Source organism: Meles meles, chromosome 13 (assembly GCF_922984935.1).
Source record: "Meles meles chromosome 13, mMelMel3.1 paternal haplotype, whole genome shotgun sequence".
Lineage (NCBI taxonomy): Eukaryota > Metazoa > Chordata > Mammalia > Carnivora > Mustelidae > Meles > Meles meles.
In genome coordinates, this window is record NC_060078.1 from 55,687,746 (window position 1) to 55,710,846 (window position 23,101).

The following is a 23,101-nucleotide window of genomic DNA, read 5'->3' on the forward strand; positions in this document are numbered from 1 at the left end:
TTAGCACTTGCTTGGAGGTTCCAAGCCCCTCCAGGGAATTTTCCAGGGGATTAACAATATATTCACATACGAACAATGTTTTAGTAAGGGTTTACCACTTAACTCTCACTCATAGATAACTATTAGATCATAACTCTCAAAGGATCTAAACACCATTTGTCCTAGTGTTGCTTTAGGAAATCATTGGCAGGGTTTATAACCTGAAAGTCTAAACTCTACCAGCACACAACAGTAAGGTATATGACATAAATTATAGCAAGATGATTAAAGTGGATGTAATATAAATATATTTAATGAAATCAGGGGTCATAATTTCAAGGAAGAAGGACCAAATTATTGTTTATTGCTTTTCTACATCCCTTAATTTCCTTACAATTAACATGTTACTTTTATAAAGAAAAGTCACTTATAATTTCAAAGAATCAAATTAACATTGTGTAGGTATTTTTCTTTAAAAGGCAGTGAAACCTGATCTGGAAAGCTCTATTAGGAACAAAACAGAAGGTCAAAGGGAAATGTACCAATTAGATCTCAATATTGTGGGTTTACAATTCAGCCATCATCCTCTCTTCAATCAAGAACAAGTATTATGTGCTAGGCTGCTTCAACTTTATGAGTGTTTTCAGGACAGGCAGCAACAGAATTTACCTCAGCTGCTTTATGAGAAGGTGAGAATGGCTTCCATTATATTTATAGAGCTGAAGATTTAATATTGAAAGAGAAAACAAAGAGTACAGAGCAAGCTATCCTAGAACATACTCCCTTAGCATTTTAAATATTTAACCAATTGGAACAATAGTTTCTTTCAGTTTCTCTGAAAAGAAACTCTGGGAGTTGACTGACCAGGGAGGTAGCCTCAAACATATCCTGCAGGATATTTAGCACTTACAGATGGTTTGCTAATCATTGGTATTCTTGGTCCTATGACTCAAGAAGAGTATTTGAAAAGATTACTATTTAAAAGAGCCATATGGTTGTTTTAAGTCTAGTAAAGTATTTTTGATGAAAATATTAGATCTTGAATCTCATATAAAATGTGAAAAGTCTTAGTCTAAGAATGATTAAACCAATCATCCAATGACAGCATAAAGGTTACATGAAAGTGTGGGGGGAAAATCAAATGAGTACCCACTGATTATTTTTTATGAATTTGTACCTCTCATTTACTTGCTTTTTAATTTCACTTTTTATGTATCTTGGCAAACGTTAAAATTTTTAATGAGGCCACATCTTTCCATCTTTTCCCTTGTGTATTTTAGGTTTTGTTGTTGGCTTCCTAAGACCTTCTCTACCCCAAGTGTATCAGTCAGCTTTTCAGTTGCTTTAACCAGTAAGGAAAGCAATTGTTTCAATGGCTTTAAACAGTAAGGAAAAGTTATTACCTCCTATATCACAAGTCCAAAGTTAGGGCTACTCTAGGGTTGGCTGATTTGGAGCTTCAACAATACCGTCAACAACCCTAGCTTTTCCCCTCCCTTTCTAATGTTCATCTTCAGCAAATTGACTTGGTTGGCTCCTGTCAGGTAAACTGCCTGGCTGCTCCAGTTCAAGGCAGCTGTCCAGACACACAGTATGCATAGTACTTGAGAGCCCTCTTCAGCCTTTCCCCCACGTCTGGGCAGATTTGCCCTCCAGTCTCATTCGCTAGAGTTATCTCACATGATCATGTCTCAACCAGCACTAGCAAAAAGAATGAAATTGCTACAAATGGCTAATCAGGGTTTACCTCTGAAACACATGGAAGATAATTAAGCAATTGAACAAAATTAGGGTTCTGTCATCCAAGAAAAGTGACCTTTCAAGTGTAACCAATAGTGTCTGAGAGACCAAAATTACAGTTATCTTTTTATATATTCTAATAATATGTGTGTGTGCATGTGTAATTTCTAGACTTGTATTCTGTCTAGTGTTTGTATTGGCAGCTTGTAAGATTCAGTTCAGTTTCTTTTCTCCCAAAGGTTAGCCAAACACCAGAATTTAAAATTCTGCCTTTATTGTAAACTAGTTTAACATATTTTATAGATTTAAGAACTATTTATTCCATTGATGCAATAGTCTAGCCCTGCCCTACTTTTTTTTTTTTTTTTTTAGATTTTAAAGAATTATTTACTTGAAAGAGAGAGAGGGAGCGCACAAGCAGGGGGAGCAGCAGAGGGAAAAGCAGGCTCCCTACTGAGCAGGGCGTCTGACATAGGGCAGGACCCTGGGATCATGACCTGAGCCAAAGGCGGATGCTTAACCAACTGAGCCACCCAGACACCCCTCGTCGTGCCCTGTTTTAATTACTTTATTATTAAATTATAGTGTAGTAAAACAAGTGACTCTTCATTTTTTCCTACAATGTTGTATGTTCTTGAAGATTTGATTGCCCATATGAACTTAAGAATTAGCTTGTCAACTTCTGTTTTTAAAATTCGCTTATTATATTTACTATGATTATATTATATTATACTAATTTTGAAAGAAATTTTTATCTTTATAAAAGTTATATTCCCTTAACCAGAACTATAGTATGTCTTCATGTTTGTTGAGGTCTTCTGATTTCTTCCAGTAAAAGTTCATATTAATTGACTCGAGTTCCTATAAACTGTCCCTAACTGTGACAGATTTGTCCTACAAATGTTTTAGGGTACAGGTTCCTTCAGTTTTATTTCTCTATGAATATTCTCTGTGGATATTTCTATCTTTTTGCTTTCCTCAGTATCATCTTCTCTTGATTTTATTTTTTCTTGTTTTCCTATGTTGTTATGCATTTATTTTTTACAGGGAGTTAAAAACAGTTATAAATATACATGTATATATATGGATGTGATGTTAGCAGTGGATATGGTTAAGACAGATAAACAGATATCTTTTCTGTAACCATGGGATTTTAGGTGGAAGATAAGGTAGATTCCTGTGCTCAATCTACCATCTTGATTAATTGATATTTTTTTACATTAATTGGTGAACTGATTACCTAGAAAGTTCTAGGTATAATGTTTATTCCTTGGATATTGATGCTCTTCTCAGTTCTACCCCAAGGTGCTTATATGAAATATATTTTGGAAAATAAGACAAATACACAAAAAGTTATGCAGTTGTGCTTCTGTTGCACATGCCTAGACCTTTGGAGAAATTGGAGTGCTGGTAATAGTGGATGAGATACACAAAAAAGCTCTTTTCTTTGTTGTAGCTGAAAGCACTGACAGATGCTACCAAATTAGCAAATGAAAACTTGGAAAGAAGCCAGCTGACCAAAAAATCTTTACAAGGTTATTACTGGCAGATAAGGTAGGTTTGAGGCCATTAATATATCTACTAACCATTTAAAAATAACTTCTTTAAGCTGAGTATTGCAGTTGCTATGGAAGATATAAAATAAGGAAAAGACAAGGTCCCTAGTCTTTAGGCAATTACAGAAGTGGCTCCAGCCTTTCCTTAAGACCCAGTTTTGTGTAAAAATATTTCATAAAGTGTCACATGAAAGTAGTTGTAATTTTAATATCCATTGATTTAAAAAAAGCAAATGTTAATTATAAACCACCCTGAGTTCACCAGTATTTTTAGGATCATATTAGTCTCAAGCATTTGTATATATTTAAGAATTAGTCTATATATACACATGTACAATATGTATTACTAATTCAGTCTAAATGTAATACTCAAAGAGCACATAGATTTAAGAACCCCTGTAAAAAAAAAAATGGTCTTAAAGTTGGGAACCATTAGCTTATAGAATAGTTGGAAAGAGAAGAAAGTATGAAATAACTGGAAAAATAATTCTAAGACAAAACATAATTATTTGTCAAGATCTCCAAAAGCAGGAAAACTCACAGGGAGGTACTTACTGGATAGAAAGTTCACCTATGCATAAAGATACAGTAATTGTCTATATAAGAGAGTGGTTTGGTAGTTAAAGAATTTCCCTGCCCGTTGAGCTGATGTAGTTTTACAACGTCTAGAGACAACAGTCTCTAATAATTGGTTTCGTAGAATAATTTAGTTAAATGCAAACAATGTTACTTGAGAAGGTTGACATATACCTTGCACAAGGCCTGGCACGTAATGAGTCCTCTATATATTACTTGAATGAATGAGTGAGTGAATGAATGAATAGAAGCCATCAATATTTACAAAACAATAAATTGGTGTTTTTTTAATAAGATTAAAATTAAAGGTAAAGAATAGACATTGGCATAATGAACATAGAACAAGTAAGCTTTATTTTATTTTATTTTATTTTTAATATTTTTTATTTATTTGACAGAGAGAAATCACAACTAGGCAGAGAGGCAGGCAGAGAGAGAGGAGGATGCAGGCTCCCCGCGGAGCAGAGAGCCCGATGTGGGGCTCCATCCCAGGACCCTCGGATCATGACCTGAGCCGAAGGCAGAGGCTTTAACCCACTGAGCCACCCAGGCGCCCCAAACTTTATTTTTTTTAATTTAAATTCAATTAGGCAACATAGAGTACATAATTAGTTTCAGATGTAGAGTTCAGTAATTCATCAGTTGTATATAATAACCAGTTCTCGTCACATCATGTGCCCTCCTTAATGCCCCTCACGCAATTACCCCTTCCCCCCCGGACCTCCCCTCCAGCAACCCTCAGTTTGTTTCCTATAGTTAAGAGTATCTTATGGCTTTTCTCCCTCTCTGATGACATCCCATTCAGTTTTCCCTCCCTTCCCCTATTATCCTCTGTGTTGTTTCTTATATTCCACATATGAATGAAACCATATGAAAATTGTCTTTCTCAGGGCACCTGGATGGCTAGGTGGGTTAAGCCTCTACCTTAGGCTCTGGTCATGATCTCAGGGTCCTGGGATCGAGCCCCTCATCAGGCTCTCTGCTCAGCAGGGAGCCTGCTTCCCACACTCTCTCTCTGCCCCTCTTCCTACTTGTGATCTCTCTCCATCAAATAAATAAATAAAATCTTAAAAAAAAAAAAAAAGGGTGTCCTGGGCAGCCTTTAAAAAAAAAAAAAATTGTCTTTCTGTGGTTGACTTATTTTGCTCAGCATAATACCCTCCAATTTCATCCACATCGATACAAATGGTTAATATTCATCCTTTCTGATGGCTGAGCAATATTCCATTGTGTATATACCACATCTTCTTTATCCATTCATCTGTTGATGGACATCTGGGCTCTTTCCACAGTTTGGCTGTTGTGGACATCGCTGCTATAAACACTGGGGCGCAGGTGCCCCTTCGGATCATTACATTTGTTGTATCTTTGGGGTAAATACCTAGTAGTGCAATTGCTGCATTGTAAGGTAGTTCTATTTTGATGTTCTTGAGGAGCCTCCATACTGTTTTCCAGAGTGGCTGCACCAGTTTTCTTTCCTACCAACAGTGAAAGAGGGTTCCCCTTCCTCCACATCCGCTCCAACATCTGTTATTTCCTGACTTGTTAATTTTAGCCATTCTGACTGGTGTGAGGTGGTATCTCCCTGTGGTTTTGATTTGTATTTCCCTGATGATGAGTGATGTAGAACATTTTTTAACGTATCTGTTGGCCATTTGTATGTCTTCTTTGGAAAAATGTCTGTTCATGTCTTCCACCCATTTCTTGACTGGATTATTTGGTTTTTGGGTGTTGAGTTTTGATAAGTTCTTAATAGATTTTGGATACTAGCCCTGTATCTATCTGAAATGTTATTTGCAAATATCTTCTCGCATTCTGTAGGTTGCCTTTTAGTTTTGTTGACTGTTTCCTTTGCTGTGCAGAAGCTTTTGATCTTGATGAAGTCCCAATAGTTCATTTTTGCTTTTGTTTCCCTTAGAACAGGTAAGCTATAATGCAAGAAAGTGAAAAGTAGGCTTTAGATGGGGTCTGATGGTGGTAAATAAGGGTCTACTATTATGTGTGTGTTCTTGTATGTATGTGTGTAGGAGGGTTATTGAAGAGGTCATTGCTTTGTCTAAGCAAAAGAAAGCATGTAATAGATTTCCATTCAGGAAAATTTTTGAAGTGGTGTTGAATGCTGCAAAGAGTAGTCTGTGGACATTTGAAAAAAACAGTGTTTCTATTAGAAAAGATATATATTTAACATTTAATGACTGTCTACTAAGTGCCTGCCTGGTACACACAATCAGCTGGTACCCAGGATATAAAGCTGTAAGTCATTCATGACCCCCTTCTTGTCTGTCTTTTCATCCCTCACATCCAACCAGTAACCATTCCCATTGATTCTGCTTTATTTCAGGTGCTTATGTCATAGCCTGACTATACAGTTATACAGTCTCCTAAAATACCTCTTTTTTTTTCTAGATTTTATTTATTTATTTGACAGACAGAGATCACAAGTAGGCAGAGAGGCAGGCAGAGAGAGAGAGGAGGAAGCAAGCTGTCCGCAGAGCAGAGAGCCCGATGCGGGGCTCAATCCCAGAACCCTGGGATCATGACCTGAGCCGAAGGCAGAGGCTTTAACCCACTGAGCCACCCAGACGCCCCTACAATACCTCTTTTAAAGCCATGCCCCATATTGAAACCAAAATGATTTTCTATGTAAATTAAAACCACATCACATGTATAATATGTATTACTAATTCTATTAGTAATAGATGGCTATTAGTAATAATGGCTTTCCATTACCTCTACGATAAAATTTAATAACTTTAGCATTATCTGTAAGGCCCTGTGCAATCTGACTCCTACTTACCTCTCCAGCCTCATAGTAGGGGCTCTCTGCTTTGGAACTTCATAGTTCAGTTTCTAATATCTATATATCTTTTTTAAAAAATATTTTATTTATTCATTTGACAGAGATCACAAGTAGGCAGATAGGCAGATAGAGAGAGAGAGGAAAGCAGACTCCCCGCTGAGCAGAGAGCCCGATGTGGGGCTCGATCCCAGGACCCTGAGATCGAGCCCGATGTGGGGCTCGATCCCAGGACCCTGAGATCATGACCTGAGCCAAAGGCAGAGGCTTAACCCACTGAGCCACCCAGGTGCCCCCTATATATCTTGTTTTAATGTCTCTCGTTCTAGAAGTTTCTTTCATGTTTTTCTGCCTAATACTAAGTCAACATATACATTGTATTCAATTGCATGTTACTTTCTCAGGGGGCTCTTACTTGCCCATTAGATTAGATTAAATTCTCTCTCTCTCTCTTTTTTTTTTTGTATAGTCACATAGCATTTATATATTTCCTCTTTCATAATATTCATCACATTTATAATTACTTGTTTTGTATTTTTCTCTCCTGGGACTTTAGTTACCATCACCCAAAATATTTGCTATCACATAAGATCTTTATTATGTATTCACTGATTTGAATTAAGTGTCACATACTCTGAGGTTTTTCCCTATTATCACCTTTTATTCTCTTACTTAAACCCATACTCTAACTGTGTGGACTTCTATTATAATACGTAAACATTTTATTGCATTAGTTAATTTACATGTCTGTAAGCGTCTTGAACCCAGAGAGCATGTTTGTTTATCTCTGTATCCCCCTTACCCAGCACAGTGCCTGGAATGCAGTAAGCATCCAGTGAATATTTGCTGAAGGAATAAATGGCAGTAGGCTTCTATTTCTAGTAGACTGGATTTATGAACAGCCCCTTTAGTGAAAACAACCAAAAATGTCTGATAAAATACAAATATTATCTTTATAAACATATTGCCAAGATGGCAGAAAAGTAAGGAATCTGCAAAAGCCAAAAACAAAGTGAAAGGAGAAATCATAAAAATTAGTGAGGTGTAGAGCCAGCTTTTATCTAAGGATAGTTACCTTGAGCTGTCATTCAGACAGCTTCAGGGAGTGCCAAAAGATAAAGCCAAGTTCAACTTAATTGGAAAGTCTAACAGGAGATCACTCTCTAATGGGTGTTAAACCTCATGAAGGGGTAATAGAAAGGAGATAACAAAGAAACTTGTCTTTGACTTTGTCGCTAGGCAGAAGGAGGAAAATGTTCCTTTGAAAATTCATAACCACAAGCCAGCATTCATGCAGATTTATAATCTGAATTTATAGTATTTACGTGGTCTAAGATATCAGCTTTAATTTTTTTTTAAGATTTTATTTATTTATTTGTCAGAGAGAGAGAATGAGCACAAGCAGTGGGAGCGGCAGGCTGAGGTAGAAGCAGGCTCCCTGCCAAACAAGGAGCCCGATATGGGACTCAGTCCCAGGACCCTGGGATCATGACCTGAGCCAAAGGCAGATGCTTAACCAGCTAAGCTACCCCAGCATCCCTAAGATACCAGATTTAGAATTTAACTTAAAATAGCCCCAGATCAGTAGTGACAGCAGATAATTGGCAAAGTCAATAAATACTCTTTCTGGAAGTGCAAAAATTTAACCCTAGCTCAGAGATTTTCCACAGATGTGAAATTCTAAGGAATATAGGCTTACAGTAAAAAAAAAAAAAAAAGGTCAGGAAGGATTGAGGAGCAAAAAAGTGGAAAATATATAGGTAGTTCTCAGTGAACAAATGACGTAATGCTGTCTCATGGGGTACAAAAATATAGAGAGTTCAAATATATATCTTCTAGAATAGAGTAAATAATGGAGGAGTATAAGTGTAATTAAATATTTTGAGGAGGCAAGTAAAGGTAAAGCTTAATATTAGACTTTGATAAATCAAGATATTTTAACTTATAACATCTAAAAGAAAAGAAAAAAGATATATCTCTCAAATCAGTATAAGAGGAAAGTGAGACAATATGAAAATATTGAAACAATCCAAAGGAAAGCAAGAAAAGAGAGTAAAAGGAACATAGAAGCAGATGAGACAAGTAGAAAACAAAAGAAAATGGAGTTAAACCTAAATATATCTAAATGGGCTGAGTGCTCCATTTTTGTTTAGATTAGTAGACTGGATTAAAATTTTAAAAATCCATATGGAGTAACTTAGGTGTCCATCAATAGATGAATGAATAAATAAGATGTGGTATATATACACAAGGGAATATCACTCAGCCATAAAAAAGAATGAGCCCTTGCCATTTGTGACAACGTGGATGGACCTAGAGGCGTTATGCAAAGTGAAGTAAGTCAGGGGCGCCTGGGTGGCTCAGTCGGTTAAGCTGCTGCCTTTGGCTCAGGTCATGATCTCAGGATCCTGGGATCAAGTCCCACATCGGACTCTCTGCTCAGCAGGGAGCCTGCTTCCCCCTCCTCTCTGCCTGCCTCTCTGCCTACTTGTGATCTCTCTCTCTGTCAAAAAATAAATAAAATCTTTAAAAAAAAAAAAAAGTGAAGTAAGTCAGACAGAGAAGCACAAATACCATGACTTCACTTATATGTGAAATCTAAAGACAAAACAAACAAATGAACCAAAAAAAAAAAAAAAACGGAGAGAGACCATAAATCTGGACAATAAACTGGTGGTTGCCAGAGGGGAGAAGGGTAGGGAGTTGAGAAAATGGGTAAAGGGGAGTGGGAGTCATGGCGATAAAAGGTAAAGCATGGGGAATATGGTCCACGGTATTGCACTGGAGTTGTATGGCAACGGAGGGTAGCTATACTTGTGGTGAGCATCCAATCTAGAATTGTAGAATCATTACATTGTATACCTGAAACTAATGTAACATTGTGTGTCAACTATACTTCAATAAAAAATTTTTTTAAAGTAGGAAAAAAAAATCCTAAAACCAGAATCCAATTATCTTATTTATAAGAGACTTACCTAGATCATAAGAATATAAAAAGTTAGAGAACAGAAATAATGGGGGAAAAATCACACAAGCACTGACAAAATAAAGGTGCATAGCTATGTTAGTAAAAAGTAAAATAGGTCTTTACTTTTTATTTTTTTAAGATTTTATTTATTTATTTGACAGAGAGAGCGGAGCAGGAACACAAGCAGGGAGAGTGGAAGAGGGAGAAGCAGGCTTCCTGCCGTGCAGGGAGCCCAATATGGGGCTCGATCGCAGGACCCTGGGATCACCTTGAGCCAAAGGCAGACACTTAATGACTGAGCCACCCAGGTACCCCAAAATAGATCTTTAAAGGCAAAAAGCTTTAGTAGATATAAAGAGGGCCACATCAAAATGATGCAGTTTAGGGGCGCCTTTGTGGCTCAGTGGGTTAAAGCCTCTGCCTTCGGCTCAGGTCAGGATCCCAGGGTCCTGGGATGGAGCCCCACACCGGGCTCTCTGCTCAGCAGGGAGCCTGCTTCCTCCTCTCTCTCTCCCTGCCTCTCTGCCTACTTGTGATCTCTGTCAAATAAATAAAATATTTTAAAAAATTAAAAAAGAAATTGATAAACTCTGACAAAGCAGATCAAGAAAAGTAACAGCATGGGGCGCTTTGGTGGCTCAGTTGGTTAAGTGTCTGCCTTCAGCCAAGGTCATGATCCCAGCGTTCTGGAATCAAGCCCCACATCAGGCTTTCTGCTCAGCAGGGAGCCTGCTTCTCCCTCTTATGCTGCCCCTGCTTGTGCTCTCTCCCTCTCTCTGTGTCAAATAAATAAATAAAATCTTAAAAAGAAAAATAGCACAAATATACAATACACAATGTCAGGACAGAAAGGGGGACATTACTTAAGATGCTGTATACTTTGAAAAACTTCATGCCTAAGAATGTAAACATTTACATGGAAAGGAAAAATCTGTACAAAAATACAAACAGAATAGGGGTGCCTGGGTGGCTCAGTTGGTTGAGTATTGACTTGTGATCTTGGCTCAGATCGTGATCTCAGGATCATGAGATCAAGCGCCACATTGGGCTCCATGTTCAGCAGGGAATCTGCTTGAGATTCTCTTTCCCTCTCCCCCTGCCCCTCCCACTTATGCTGTTTCTTTCTCTCTCTCTAAAATAAATAAATAAAATCTTAAAAACAAAACAAAACACGATATATCCAAGAAGTGAAAGGAGAAGAAGAAGAAGAAGAACCCTAAGTAGTTCAATCATTGTTAAAGAAATCAAATCGGGGGTGCCTGGGTGGCTCAGTGGGCTAAAGCCTCTGCCTTCGGCTCAGGTCGTGATCCCAGGGTCCTGGGATCGAGCCCCGCATCGGGCTCTCTGCTCAGCAGGGAGCTCTCTGCTCTCTCTCTGTCTGCTTCTATGCTACTTGTGATCTCTGTCTGTCAAATGAATAAATAAAATCTTAAAAAAAAAAAAAAAGAAAACAAATCGGTAATTTGAAATCTTTCTGCAAAGAAAACTCCAGGCTCAGATGACAAAAATAAGGATTCTGTAGAACATTTAAAACAGTGATTCTCAAAATGTGGTTCCCCAGACAAGCAGCATCAGCTTCATCTGGAAACCTGTTAAAAATGCAGATTACCAGGTCCACCACAGCCTTACTGAATCCCAAACTTGGGGTGGGACTTGGCAATCTGTGTTCAGCCGGCCCTCTGGTGATTCTGATAGAAAATGTTGGAGGTGTCTCATTTAAAAATAGCTTCTATTTTCACAAACTCTTTCAAAGAATAGAAAAAGAGGCCACATTTTAAACTTCATATATGACATTATTTTATCTTTGGAATTAAAACTTGATAATACAAAAACTATTGCAACCCAGTTTCATTCGTGAACAAATACAAATATGCTAAGCGAATTCTATCAAATAATACAGTGAATTGGGATCACTCCAGGAGTGCAAGGATGATTTAACATTAGAAAGTCAATTAGTGTAATTTGTCATACTAATAGTGTGTTTGCAAAGTCATGAAACAGAATAAGTATCTTTTAAAACAGTATATTACCTGTTTCCAAATAATATGATCACTAACCCATCCAGCAAAGTACCTCTAAATTTGAAGCAACGATTTCAATTGTTAATCTGGAAAAAGTATAATAAATACACTCCAGAATGACGTGACCATCTGGAAAAGTCTGGATTTTAGCAGAGCACTTTTGAATAGTGAAAAATCTTCAAGTCATAAAGGAATTAATCTCTTAATGGAATTTCAGTAGCTATATCAAGATGTGGGTAAAATGAAAAAAAAAAAATCATAAGGTGCGGGTATCCAGAAGGGTTAGTGCAATACATTCTTCCAGGCCATTTAAAATGATTTGTCTTTCTAATCCACTAATGTATTTTTGATCTACCTTTATTGTTGTAGTAATACAAAACAGCTCTATGACTTAGAAAGGGAAAAAGACTTCTCTCTATTACACAGTATATTACGGACTTGGAAACAAATAAAATCCCTTCGGCATCGGCAAGGGTTTACAAGCACCTCAGTAAAATTACAGTTCCGAAGGTGAGTGGCTGCTCTATTCGTTCTTATAGGGCTCCTGAAGAACTGCCCATGAATAACTGGGAATTCATAGTAACCGGGAGAAAATCCAGAAACTAGACAGCTATTTGATGTAGTCAACAAAGGATTTGTATCTTGAAGATATGAAAAATTCTTATAACTTAGTAAGACAACTGGATTTTTAAAATGGACAGAAGATTTGAACAGATACTTCTCTAAAGAAGGCCCATGGCTGGCAAATGCACACATGAAAAGATGTTCAGCATCATATCCTGTCAATAGAGGTCAATTAAAACCACAATGTGAATATACTATACACCGTTTAGAATGGCAAAAATCCATAACAAAATGGAATTTAAAAGACAATAACAAATACTGACAAAGGGTGCTGAGCAGCAGGAACTCTCACAGATTGCTGATGGGAATGCAAAGGCTGCAGCCCTTTGAAAGCAGTATGGCACTTCCTTACAAAGCTGCACAGAGACCCCGCAGTCAAACTCCTAGCTGAGACATACAGACATAGAAACATGGTTATTGGAGGAGATGGCTACAATTAAAAACTGTACTTTTTAATCACTTAAGCTGTTTGTGAACTGTTGTGGGAATAACTGGTTCCCTCTCCATGGTCCACTGTCTTTTTTCAAAACTGTAAGAGGGCACCTGGGTGGCTCAGTGGGTTAAGCCTCTGCCTTTGGCTCAGGTCATGATGCCAGGGTCCTGGGATTGAGCCCTGCATCTGGCTCTCTGCTCAGCAGGGAGCCTGCTCCCCCTGTCCCTCTGCCTGCGGCTCTGCCTACTTGTGCTCTCTCTCTGTCAAATGAATCAGTAAAATCTTAAATAAAAGACTGTAAGAGGCTAGTGTAACTTCAGCCTACTAAGAAAGGTATTTACTTTGTTGATTTTTCTTGCTGCTGCAGGGCTTTAGTGAAAGTGCTTCTGACAATTTCTAAACCTACCGAATGTGAAACTTTACTGTAGAGTCCTGAATTCATGTAAACTTGCTTGCTTCCTTCCACATCTTTAAACCAATCTGATATGCACTCTGAACCCCTGAGCAGAAAAGGAGAGCCACAGATGCCGTAAGCTTGTCCAGAACAGTAGCTCTGGACCAGCACTGCCTGCTCACCACCCACTCTTACTCACACTACTATCGTCCTTGGATAGTAAAATTATTTGTTGTAGCTATTGGTCGTGTGTGTGTGTGTCTGTGTGTGTTAGCAACACCAAAACCAAATCTCAAATACGTCTACTATTTCTTCTTTGAATAATTATATTTATTATTAATTAGGATAAAAATGAATAAATGCGATGAACAAAACCAAGAAGAACTGTTAGAAATGTCTGAGACTGAGAAGGAAACTGAAGGAAAAGCACTTAAGAATGGGGAAAAACAGGAGGTATTTATATTACAAAATAACATTCAACTCCTCTTACTTACCTGGTTATAATGTTTAATTGTTTGGTAAAGTAAGAAATCTTGGTATTTGTAACAGTTACCCAACAAAATGACACACATAAAAAATAAAAGTTTAATTTTAAGAATAGTTGTCTTAAGCAGTGAGCTTAGATTGTAAATTATGTATTTATATTTTGGTTTCTAGAGCTTCTCATATTTAGCTTCAGAACTTGGAGAAACAGATATTGAAAGAATAAAGCCAATTACCTTGATGCCACATCTTTCATTCACTGCAGAATTAACAAACTTATCCAGGTGTTCACTGTAAGCACTTTAAAGGATTATTTCTCTATTATAGGTTGTCTATTACATTGTTTTAATAAAGTGAGTATCATATGTTGGGCACTTTACTACATTTTTAAACATATTTACACATTTAATTGCAAGTATAGCTCTGTGGTATTATCCATATCTTAGAGATGGGGGAATTAGACTTATCCAAGGGTAATTGCCCAGGGTCACACTTCTAATTCATGACTGAGGTAGAACATAAACCCATTTGGTTTGATGATTGTTTTTTGTTTCACTATGACAGTAATTTTTGTTCAGGTGTAGATAGGAGATAAAGCCACTGTAAAAAAAAAAAAAACAACATTATGTGGTTGCCCTTGCTTATTAAGGGGACCTATTGCTTTCATAAAAACTATTCTGTACCTGAAGGATCCTCTGGGCAATTTTCTACTTTGAAACAAACATCTTCCATTCCCAATTGTGACTTTTTCCTTGAGCTGTTTTCTCCCTATTCCTAGGACATTCACGCAAAAACAGATCTAATATAGATCCCCATTTCTCCCATCTCTGGGCCTATGGATCTCATCTCCTTTAAAGAGGACATGGCAGCTTTAGAACCCTGAACTAAGCTCAACTTTTCGACATCTCTGTCCCATGGGACGCTTTGTACCAATTCATCTTTGAGTGTTGTGAATGTGCATCATTTAGTACAGCGTTGGAAGATAATAAATGTCCAACAAATATTCATATTTATGAAATGATTGGATGGATGATTACATTTAAAATGAACCTAAAGAGTAGCAGACACAAAGGCACAATTACCACTATCCTCCTTCTAACCTGTGAAGTCCAGCAGTGGAGGAATGCTTTATTTGTTCTACACCTACTTCCAAAGAGGACACTAGATGATGATTATGTAAGACATGCATACAAAAGGACCATCTAAATGAGGTTAAGGAAACATGAGCCATAAAATGGAAGTTAGAAGTAAAGAAGGGGAAGAGAAGGAGGAATAAAAATGGAGACTAAAAATTAGTGAAAGTCAAGGCAATGTGGGATGTGTTCTGTCTTTTCAAAGCTATTGCCATTGTGGGGTATTGCTGTCATTATCCATTTGAAAGGTCCAGTTGGATAAGGATTTTTTTCTCTGGAAAAGAATATACTAATGTCAAGGATGGAGAGGAAGGGAACACAGGGATTAAGGATGAATTATAAAGAGTTTACAGGTGACAAAAAAGGAAAGATTTCCTGAGGATAAATATAATCCTGAATTAATGAATTTTCATAATCAGTTCATGAGGTCATTATTAAAACTGCTTTCAGAGGGCAACATAAAGGGGAAATGTACCTAACATATTTCTCTAAAGTTAATTGAGAAGATGGTTAGAAGAGGCCAACAGGGAGATAGGGAAAATAAGTAATCTTTTGTCTCCTAACCCTCTGAAAAGGTTATATGGGTAGATATGGGCACCAGGAGATCCTGGACCCATAGGACAATTAGGGTGAAGAACAGAAGGGCATGTTATGTTTAAACCTAGAGCTTTATCTTCCAACCAGTCCTCTTCCTTCTGAAAAAGAGAAGTCCAAACATCATTTGGTCAGTTGTGTTACAGCTGAGAGGATATTCAGTAAATGCCCGGTGAATGAACAAATGGATGAATGGCTGGCAGACTCTCTTTAGGAGTTTCATATCACTTAAGGCATCAGTTTATTTCCCAGTGAGTGTTTCATAGGAGCCCAGGGAATCTGGCTTGCCTCTCTGATCTTTGTGGTTAGAGAAAGAATGTCCTGGAGTGATCCTTAGACAGTGTACTATCTAAGGCCTAAAAGGATTTATAAAGACCTTAAAGAGGACACAACAAGCCTGTTGACTCCTCAAGGAGGTTCTTGAAGTTATGGCATATTTCTTTTAAGAATGTGTCTTTCTTCTAGAAGTTAGAAAACATTTTTGAACTTTTAAATCAAGTTCTCCCACCCCCATTCCTTAGTCCCTCAGTTCCCTCCTCTTATAAGACATCTTATGGGGCGCCTGGGTGGCTCAGTGGGTTAAAGCCTCTGCCTTCCGCTCAGGTCATGATCCCAAGGTCCTGGGATAGAGCCCCGCATCAGGCTCTCTGCTCAGTGGGGAGCCTGCTTCCCGCCCCCCCCCCCCAACCTCTCTGCCTACTTGTGATCTCTGTCTGTAAAATAAATAAATAAAATCTTAAAAAAAAAAAAAGACATGATGGGTAAGTACCATAATCTCTTTAAGTTTCAATTTAGTGAAATAAATAACTGAGTGATTATATAGTACCTCGATTTTAGTTCTTTATCTATTTTTGAGTAAATATCTTAAAAAACAAACATTTGAGTAGGAGAGGCTTTTATCCACACATAGGCAAGCGTTGTTGAAGTTAAAGATAACATTTGTCCTCTAAAATGGTCATACTTTAACATGCCTAGATGCATTTTGAAAAGAACATTATGTTGCATCCATTTTGCTTTTCAAGGATCCTTTAAAGATTTATTTAATTTTTAGGCACGAACAAAAAAGGAGAGCCAAAATTCAGAAGCTTAAATATTTCATTAAAATACTATACAACAATAAACAGGTTTCTTGTACTTCAGTATCTCCTCTTCAGTTTGATTTTAAAGTCATGTTTCAGCAAATTTTCAATATTCAGTTAATATACTGGCCTGAAACAATTTGCTTGGAGGTATGCCATCATCATTTACTTTTGTATCTTATTTTATGCCATACATAATTTTCAGCTTCCTGTTAGTTACTGTTATATGTGACAAGTAGTTTCTATTTAAAGATGACGGATCTTTATGGGTAGGCAAACTATTTATAAATAATATATTTATAACTCAGCAATAGTCTTGTATGCTACAAGTACAAAATTATTTGATTTGTAGCTTTCTAAATATTTCCATTCTTTCCTGCTAAAATTCCTCTCAACCCTGGATGTGCAGCACTACTATTCATTTGCTCGTGAGATGGAACAGGGTTATTTAAACTATAATGTGTAACACAACTATTGTTGGTATTGAATGATTTCTCCAAATTGTCTCAGCCCTGACTTAGTGATTTCAGTGTGTTGCTGAATTTGTATATGTGTATGTGGTTTCATTCATTCATTCATTCATTCATTCATTCATCTGTTTATGTTTTGGATACCTTTAAGAATCTGATGAAAGAACATACACACAAAAAACTCCTGATCCCTGTCCAAAGACCCAGCCTAAGAACCCCTGCACTAAATGGAGAAGAAAATAGGACAATGGGAAAAAATTAGAAACATTAAAGTAGTCTAGATAAGAAGTCTTGATGGCTAACATAGGGGTTAAACTTGCAACTAGACCTGAAAGGAAAGTTAGGAGGGAATAAAGATTTTTGTATGTGAGCATCGAGTGAGCTTTGGGGAGTGGGGAGAGAATTATGATTATAAATCTAAATCAAAGGTATTTTTACAGTACCTGAAATAATTTTTTTCTATCCCCGACGAGAGGCTACGTTCATTTTGTTCATCTATACAAGTTTCTGTCATCTTAAAATGTACCTCTGTTGAAACTTCTACTTAAAAAATACACTGAATATAGTTTCCAACTGTACCTAAAATAAATTGTGAATAATCCAGCCAGTTGAAGTATAAAATTTGCCTCCACCCCCAAGTAGATAAATGTGTATTTCAAATTTTTCATCATCCTACAATTTAGAACATGATCTTAGCAAACTAAGAGGCAGGGAAAGAAAGGAATCTAGCTGGGATTAAAGTGCACCATGAGCAACTGGAAATGTTGCAAAATAAATCTATATGGCCTAACCTAACAGATTCTGACCTACACTTTGAATTTACTTCTTATCATTCCCTTTATTCATTTTTCACTTTAGCCAAACTGAACTGCTTGGGTTTTTTCCCCCCATACATCCTTGCAATTTCCTACTTCTGAGCTTTTTTTTTTTTTTTTTAAGATTTTATTTATTTATTTGACAGAGAGAGAGATCACAAGTAGGCAGAGAGGCAGGCAGAGAGAGAGGAGGAAGCAGGCTCCCTGCGGAGCAGAGAGCCCGACGCGGGGCTCGATCCTAGGACCCTGAGATCATGACCTGAGCCGAAGGCAGCGGCTTAATCCACTGAGCCACTCAGGTGCCCCTACTTCTGAGCTTTTGAACGTTCTTCCCTTTATTCATTTTTCACTTTAGCCAAACTGAACTGCTTGGGTTTTTTTCCCCCCATACATCCTTGCAATTTCCTACTTCTGAGCTTTTGAACATTCTAGTTCTCCCACTTATAAGCCCTGTCTTCATTCTTGCACTCCATCCCAGCCACACAGTGATTTTGAGAGCTGCCTTCAGGGGACAAGGCTCTCCCAGGAGACTTCACTCATGAAGGTGGAATTCTCTGTCTTCACCTTTACTATTCAGGGTCTGGCCTCCAGCCCTGCAGTCCCAGAAACTGGATTTGACAGTCCATAAGAATATGTCTATATCCCCTAAACAAATCACAAGGCTGATCTGTAAAATAAAAAATGCTAGTGTAACATTTGAATATAGTTATCAGTATAGTTATGCCTCTTTTCACTTACCCAGTTTACTGATTTGCAGTAGGAAATTTCTTTCATAGGCCTGAACATGCTGTAAGCCCATTAGCTATAATCCCTACATACCTTTCTGTGTTTGGGATGCCTTTGTCAAGGAACTAGTGTGCTGAGTTCTAGTCACTCTTGCAGGGACAATATTTAGATGAGCAGAAAAAATATTTGCTTCTTTGACTTTCCTTTTACTCTGCTTTTTTGGTTACTTAACCATCCTTTTGACTGACACATTCTTACCTTTCAGGAAGCATTTTTTTTCCTCGATTTTCTTCTTCTTTGAGCACGTCACTATTTTCCCAAATACTGACAACATAGTATAGGTCAAAATAAGATTTTTATTTAAAAAAAAATTATGTTTGGGCATCTGAGTGGCTCAGTTGGTTAAACCACTGCCTTTGGCTCAGGTCATGATCCTGGAGTCCCAGGATCAAGTCCTGCATCAGGCTCCCTGCTCCCGGGGAGTCTGCTCCTCCCTCTGATCGTCTCCCCTCTCATGCTCTCTCTCAAATAAATAAATAAAATTTTTTTAAAAATTAGGTTTATAGTTATGGCAGTGATGGAATGGTAGTAGAAAGGACAGCATACAGAATCAGAACACCTGGGTTTAGTACCCAGTGGACATCTATGGAGCTGTCTACTCAACCCCTCCATTACTCCTCCTTCTGCGACTCTTTCTCCCTCCCCTACCTCTCACGGTTTGTTTAACTTGTCCTCTGATTCTATGAACCAGTGAATCTCCCTTTTCCTAAGCAATTCAACCTGAATTTCTACCATTTATAATAAAAACGAATGTAGTTTCATATAGAGACTCAATTGCTGCATTTATAAAATTGGAAAAATAATGCCTATTTCCTAATCATTTTTATCAGGCTTAAATGAGATAAAGAACTTTAAAAGTGCTATGCAAAAGTAAGTTTTTTGAGTATTATGTTATATGTACCTCTATGCTCAGAACTCTCTTTGTAATCCTTTAATTCAACTCATTTTCTCTGAAACGAGTAAAAGGCATTATTTTTAAGGACTTGTGATTATCTCCTTTCTCATAATCATATAGATGAAATGCCCTAGAGAAATACCTTTTTTATATGCTAGTATTTTTTAAAAAGAATAAAAATGTGTTGAGGGTTCTCATTTTAGCTCCCCGCCTCCCATTTTGTACTTTCAATGAGCCATCAGTTGTTTCTTTTATATTTAGGTTTATGAGATAAGTAAAAGAACAAGTTTACTGGCAAAACTATATTTACCTTTACCTAATAACACAGAGTTGAAAAGTAAAACTGTTTTGGAATATGTAGAATTTAGCTCTGATGAGCTGGTCATGCCTGCGTGTGGAGAAGTAGGAAGCAGTAAGTTTATTTAACATGTCCCCCTCCCACCTTCATTCTCTTCATGAGTTCTATATCCTACCTAACTCTGGGGTCATTCATGTGAGTCAAGAGTGCTCTGTTTACAGTATTAGCTTTAAAATGTATTAAATTCGCCTTTCAGATGTTAAACTAACATTTTAAAAACTGTCTTGAGTCAGATCTTTAAAAAATCTAGAATTTAGAATTGGCGCCTTGTGCTTTTCCTAAATCACCTAAGACAAGAGCAGTACACTCTCTGGAACAGGAGTTCTGCTCCTGTGTGGAGAGACCGCTCTGCTTCTGCCTCTCCTTCAGCAAAGCCTAAAGATCCTCTGGGACCTATTGATGTATCCTTGAGCTGAATAGAGAAGGAAGGTAGAGATGGAGTGAGAGAAAAAGAGAAAAGGAGAGAAGGATGAAGGGATATTTCTGTTCACATGTTTTTCAATTGATTTCACTCCTCATGCAATGAAATACAAGTCAGCATGTCTGTGAGAATACCACCATTCCTCTCACTCTCCCCCACATGCCTTCTTTCACCTTCCTAGCTAGGAGTTTCACAGCTTCTTGTGTATGAACAAGTGGAAAGGAAGAATGAAAAGGCGATGAGGAGAGAGAAGGAAATAAGTAGGCAAAAAAGCCTGGGAAGGACAGGAATAAGAAAGGAATGTAGTTTGCTTAGAGTCCAGCTGAAGTGAGAAAATAGGGTTGTGGGAACCCAGAAGAAAAGACTTAGGGCAAAAAATTTAGGGAGCACCAGGAACTCAGAAGAAGTTTCAAGGAATATTGTTAGGCTCTCTGGAGAATGAGAAAGAAAATGGGTAGAGGGGGGAAGACTCAGGACTGTAGGGAAAGGGGACAGAGTAGTATAGTAGCTGGCCTCTAGTTCTGTGGCCCGCTGTCCTTTCCTGCTGGAAGCTACTTCCAGAAAGAATGGTTAACGATGCTTCTAGTAGTAAGAAGAGGATAATAGAGGGGCTCTTCCCTAGGTCTTCAGATCAATATTTTCCTCTCTGTTTTGTAGTCTGTTTGAAGTAGTCTGCCTTGGGGTACCTTTGGTGGAAAATGAGGGAGGGTTCTAAGATTAGAGCCTGATGTCACCACAGAACAGCCTGGGGTTCCACATGTAAATCGGGGGTGGGGGAGGGGAGGGGGGATCTACAATGTGTCACACTCTATGCTTTAATAAAAATTCATGTTTTAATACTTTTTATAAACAGATGTGCCTTTTCTTCTTGAGGGAAATGGAATTGAAGAAATTTGTCTTTTGACATCAGGAAAACTGAGCTACTCTCTATCGTGGGCTTTAGACGAAAATGGTATTCCTCTGACACCCATGTCACAGTCATTAAAATCTGCTTACTGCAGGTAATAAACTTTTATGCTTGACAAATAATGCCATTCCTCAACAAAGCATCACACAGAACCTGTGTCTGTAAAAGAGAAAACCCTAGCAGTGGCAAGAGTAGTCTAGTTTATTTGGACTATTTATTTTTATTTGGATTCATATGTAAGTGAATGTATCTCTTTAATGCTTAGGTTTATGGTTATATGGATGATGGGAGAGGCCATTCCATAGCTCTTGCAGGCAGAGGACAAGACCCCCAAGGATTTTATCTCTGGATCCTTGGTATATCCCAACCTTTCTGGACTATGAAAGAACCATTTATGCATTATCAATTTGCTAGAAGAAAAATCCTAGAAATCTTATTCTATGCCCTAGGACTTCTTAGAGAAATTGGGATTAATACCTAGATCATACCACAAGTAGGATTACTAGAATTAACACAGTAAAAAAATCTATAAAAAGGTAATATTGCTTTATATATTGAGCTGTGTTTGAATAAAACAGTAAATATAAAAAGCGAAGTAGATTCCCTCATTTCAAAATGATGATAACAGAAAGATGTTTCCTCCTCCCAATCTAAACACATATATATATTTTTAAAACATTGTTATACCCAACTATATGACATTATGGAAAAGTCAGAACTATGGGAACAGTAAATCATCAGTAGTTGCCAGACATTAGGAAGAAACAAGGATGGATAGGCAGGGCACACACGATTTTTAGGGCAATGAAACTCCTGTCTGTATGATACTATAACTATAGATAAATGTCATTACATTTTGTCAAAACGCATAGAGTGTACATCACCAAGAGTAAAGCCTAATGTAAACTATGGACCTTCAGTGATAAAATGCTGTGTCAATCATTGATTGTAACAAATGCAACTCTGTTATTGCAATAAATGTAATAAATTATAATTCTGGTACAAGATATTGATAGTAGAGGAGATTGCATGTTTTAGGGGGGAGGGGACATAAGGAAACTGTGCACTTTCTGATTAGTCTTGCTCTGAATCTGAAACTGCTCTAAAAAAAGTATTTTTTAAATAATTTTTAAAAATTTAAAACATTGCTATAAATAACTTGGATTAAACAGGAAATCACAACTGAAATTTGAGACTATTTTATAAATAAGAGTGAGAACACTATGTAGAAAGTCAGTGGCATATGTCCAGAGTCATAGTAAGAGTTCATAAATGATTTTCTTGGGAATAGTTTTAGAGAAAAACAAAGTGTCAGTAGCACTCAGCAACTGATGTTGAGAAGGCTGAGGTTGTGGATGTGGATTATTTTCCTTTTTATTTTATTTTTATTTTTATTTATTTTTATTTTTTATAATTTAAAAATTTTTTTTATAAACATATAATGTATTATTAGCCCCGGGGTACAGGTCTGTGAATTGCCAGGTTTACACACTTCACAGTGTAAGGGCCTATTTAGCCAGAGCAATTCCATCCCGTTAAACAGTGATTTTGTTGTTTATGCAGTAAAACTTAAACTGACCCTGCCTCCCCCACCAGGGGACCTTACTTAAACCAAGTCCAGGAAACCAGTAGAATATGGTAGACCAGTCCCTGATAACAGAGCCCAAATAAAGGGCGGGTCAGGTCAGGTAACAGAGCCTGAATGCTGGGATGAGTAGGGCCAGGTGGAGACATCCAATCAGTAAAGCACGCATACTGTGTCCCTAGCTACCAAGGAGTGTGGGCCCCACCTTTTGCGCGCCAATCCTGACCAAGGTGATAGGCTAGTTCAAATAGCTACTATGGGGTGAATTGTAATTCAGTTGGCCACCTGTGTGTGACCTAGCATGACTGTGCAGCTTTCTCTGTGTGTTACAATCTCATTGGCCACCTGTGTGTGGCCAGGCTCAACCACATGGCCTTTGCTCTATAAAAGTTAGTCGGCAAGGCAGGGAGGGGTCGCCCTGTCTGCAAGAGGCGACCTTGACCGGATGGTTTGATTCTCAGTGCTTGGCGCAAAATAAAGCTTTGCT

General features: G+C 37.7%; 1 protein-coding gene across 1 annotated transcript in view; it reads left to right on the forward strand.

Moving 5' to 3' along the window:
- The window catches only part of CC2D2B (coiled-coil and C2 domain containing 2B), a 98,092-nt gene that overhangs the window by 19,282 nt on the left and 55,709 nt on the right, over positions 1–23,101 (forward strand). Inside the window, exons 9-16 of the mRNA XM_046026600.1 lie at positions 459–668; positions 3,176–3,273; positions 12,007–12,147; positions 13,433–13,541; positions 13,746–13,864; positions 16,350–16,527; positions 19,605–19,755; positions 20,976–21,123. Of these exons, the coding sequence (XP_045882556.1) occupies positions 459–668; positions 3,176–3,273; positions 12,007–12,147; positions 13,433–13,541; positions 13,746–13,864; positions 16,350–16,527; positions 19,605–19,755; positions 20,976–21,123 (1,154 nt within the window). The remainder of the gene's footprint in view (positions 1–458; positions 669–3,175; positions 3,274–12,006; positions 12,148–13,432; positions 13,542–13,745; positions 13,865–16,349; positions 16,528–19,604; positions 19,756–20,975; positions 21,124–23,101) is intronic.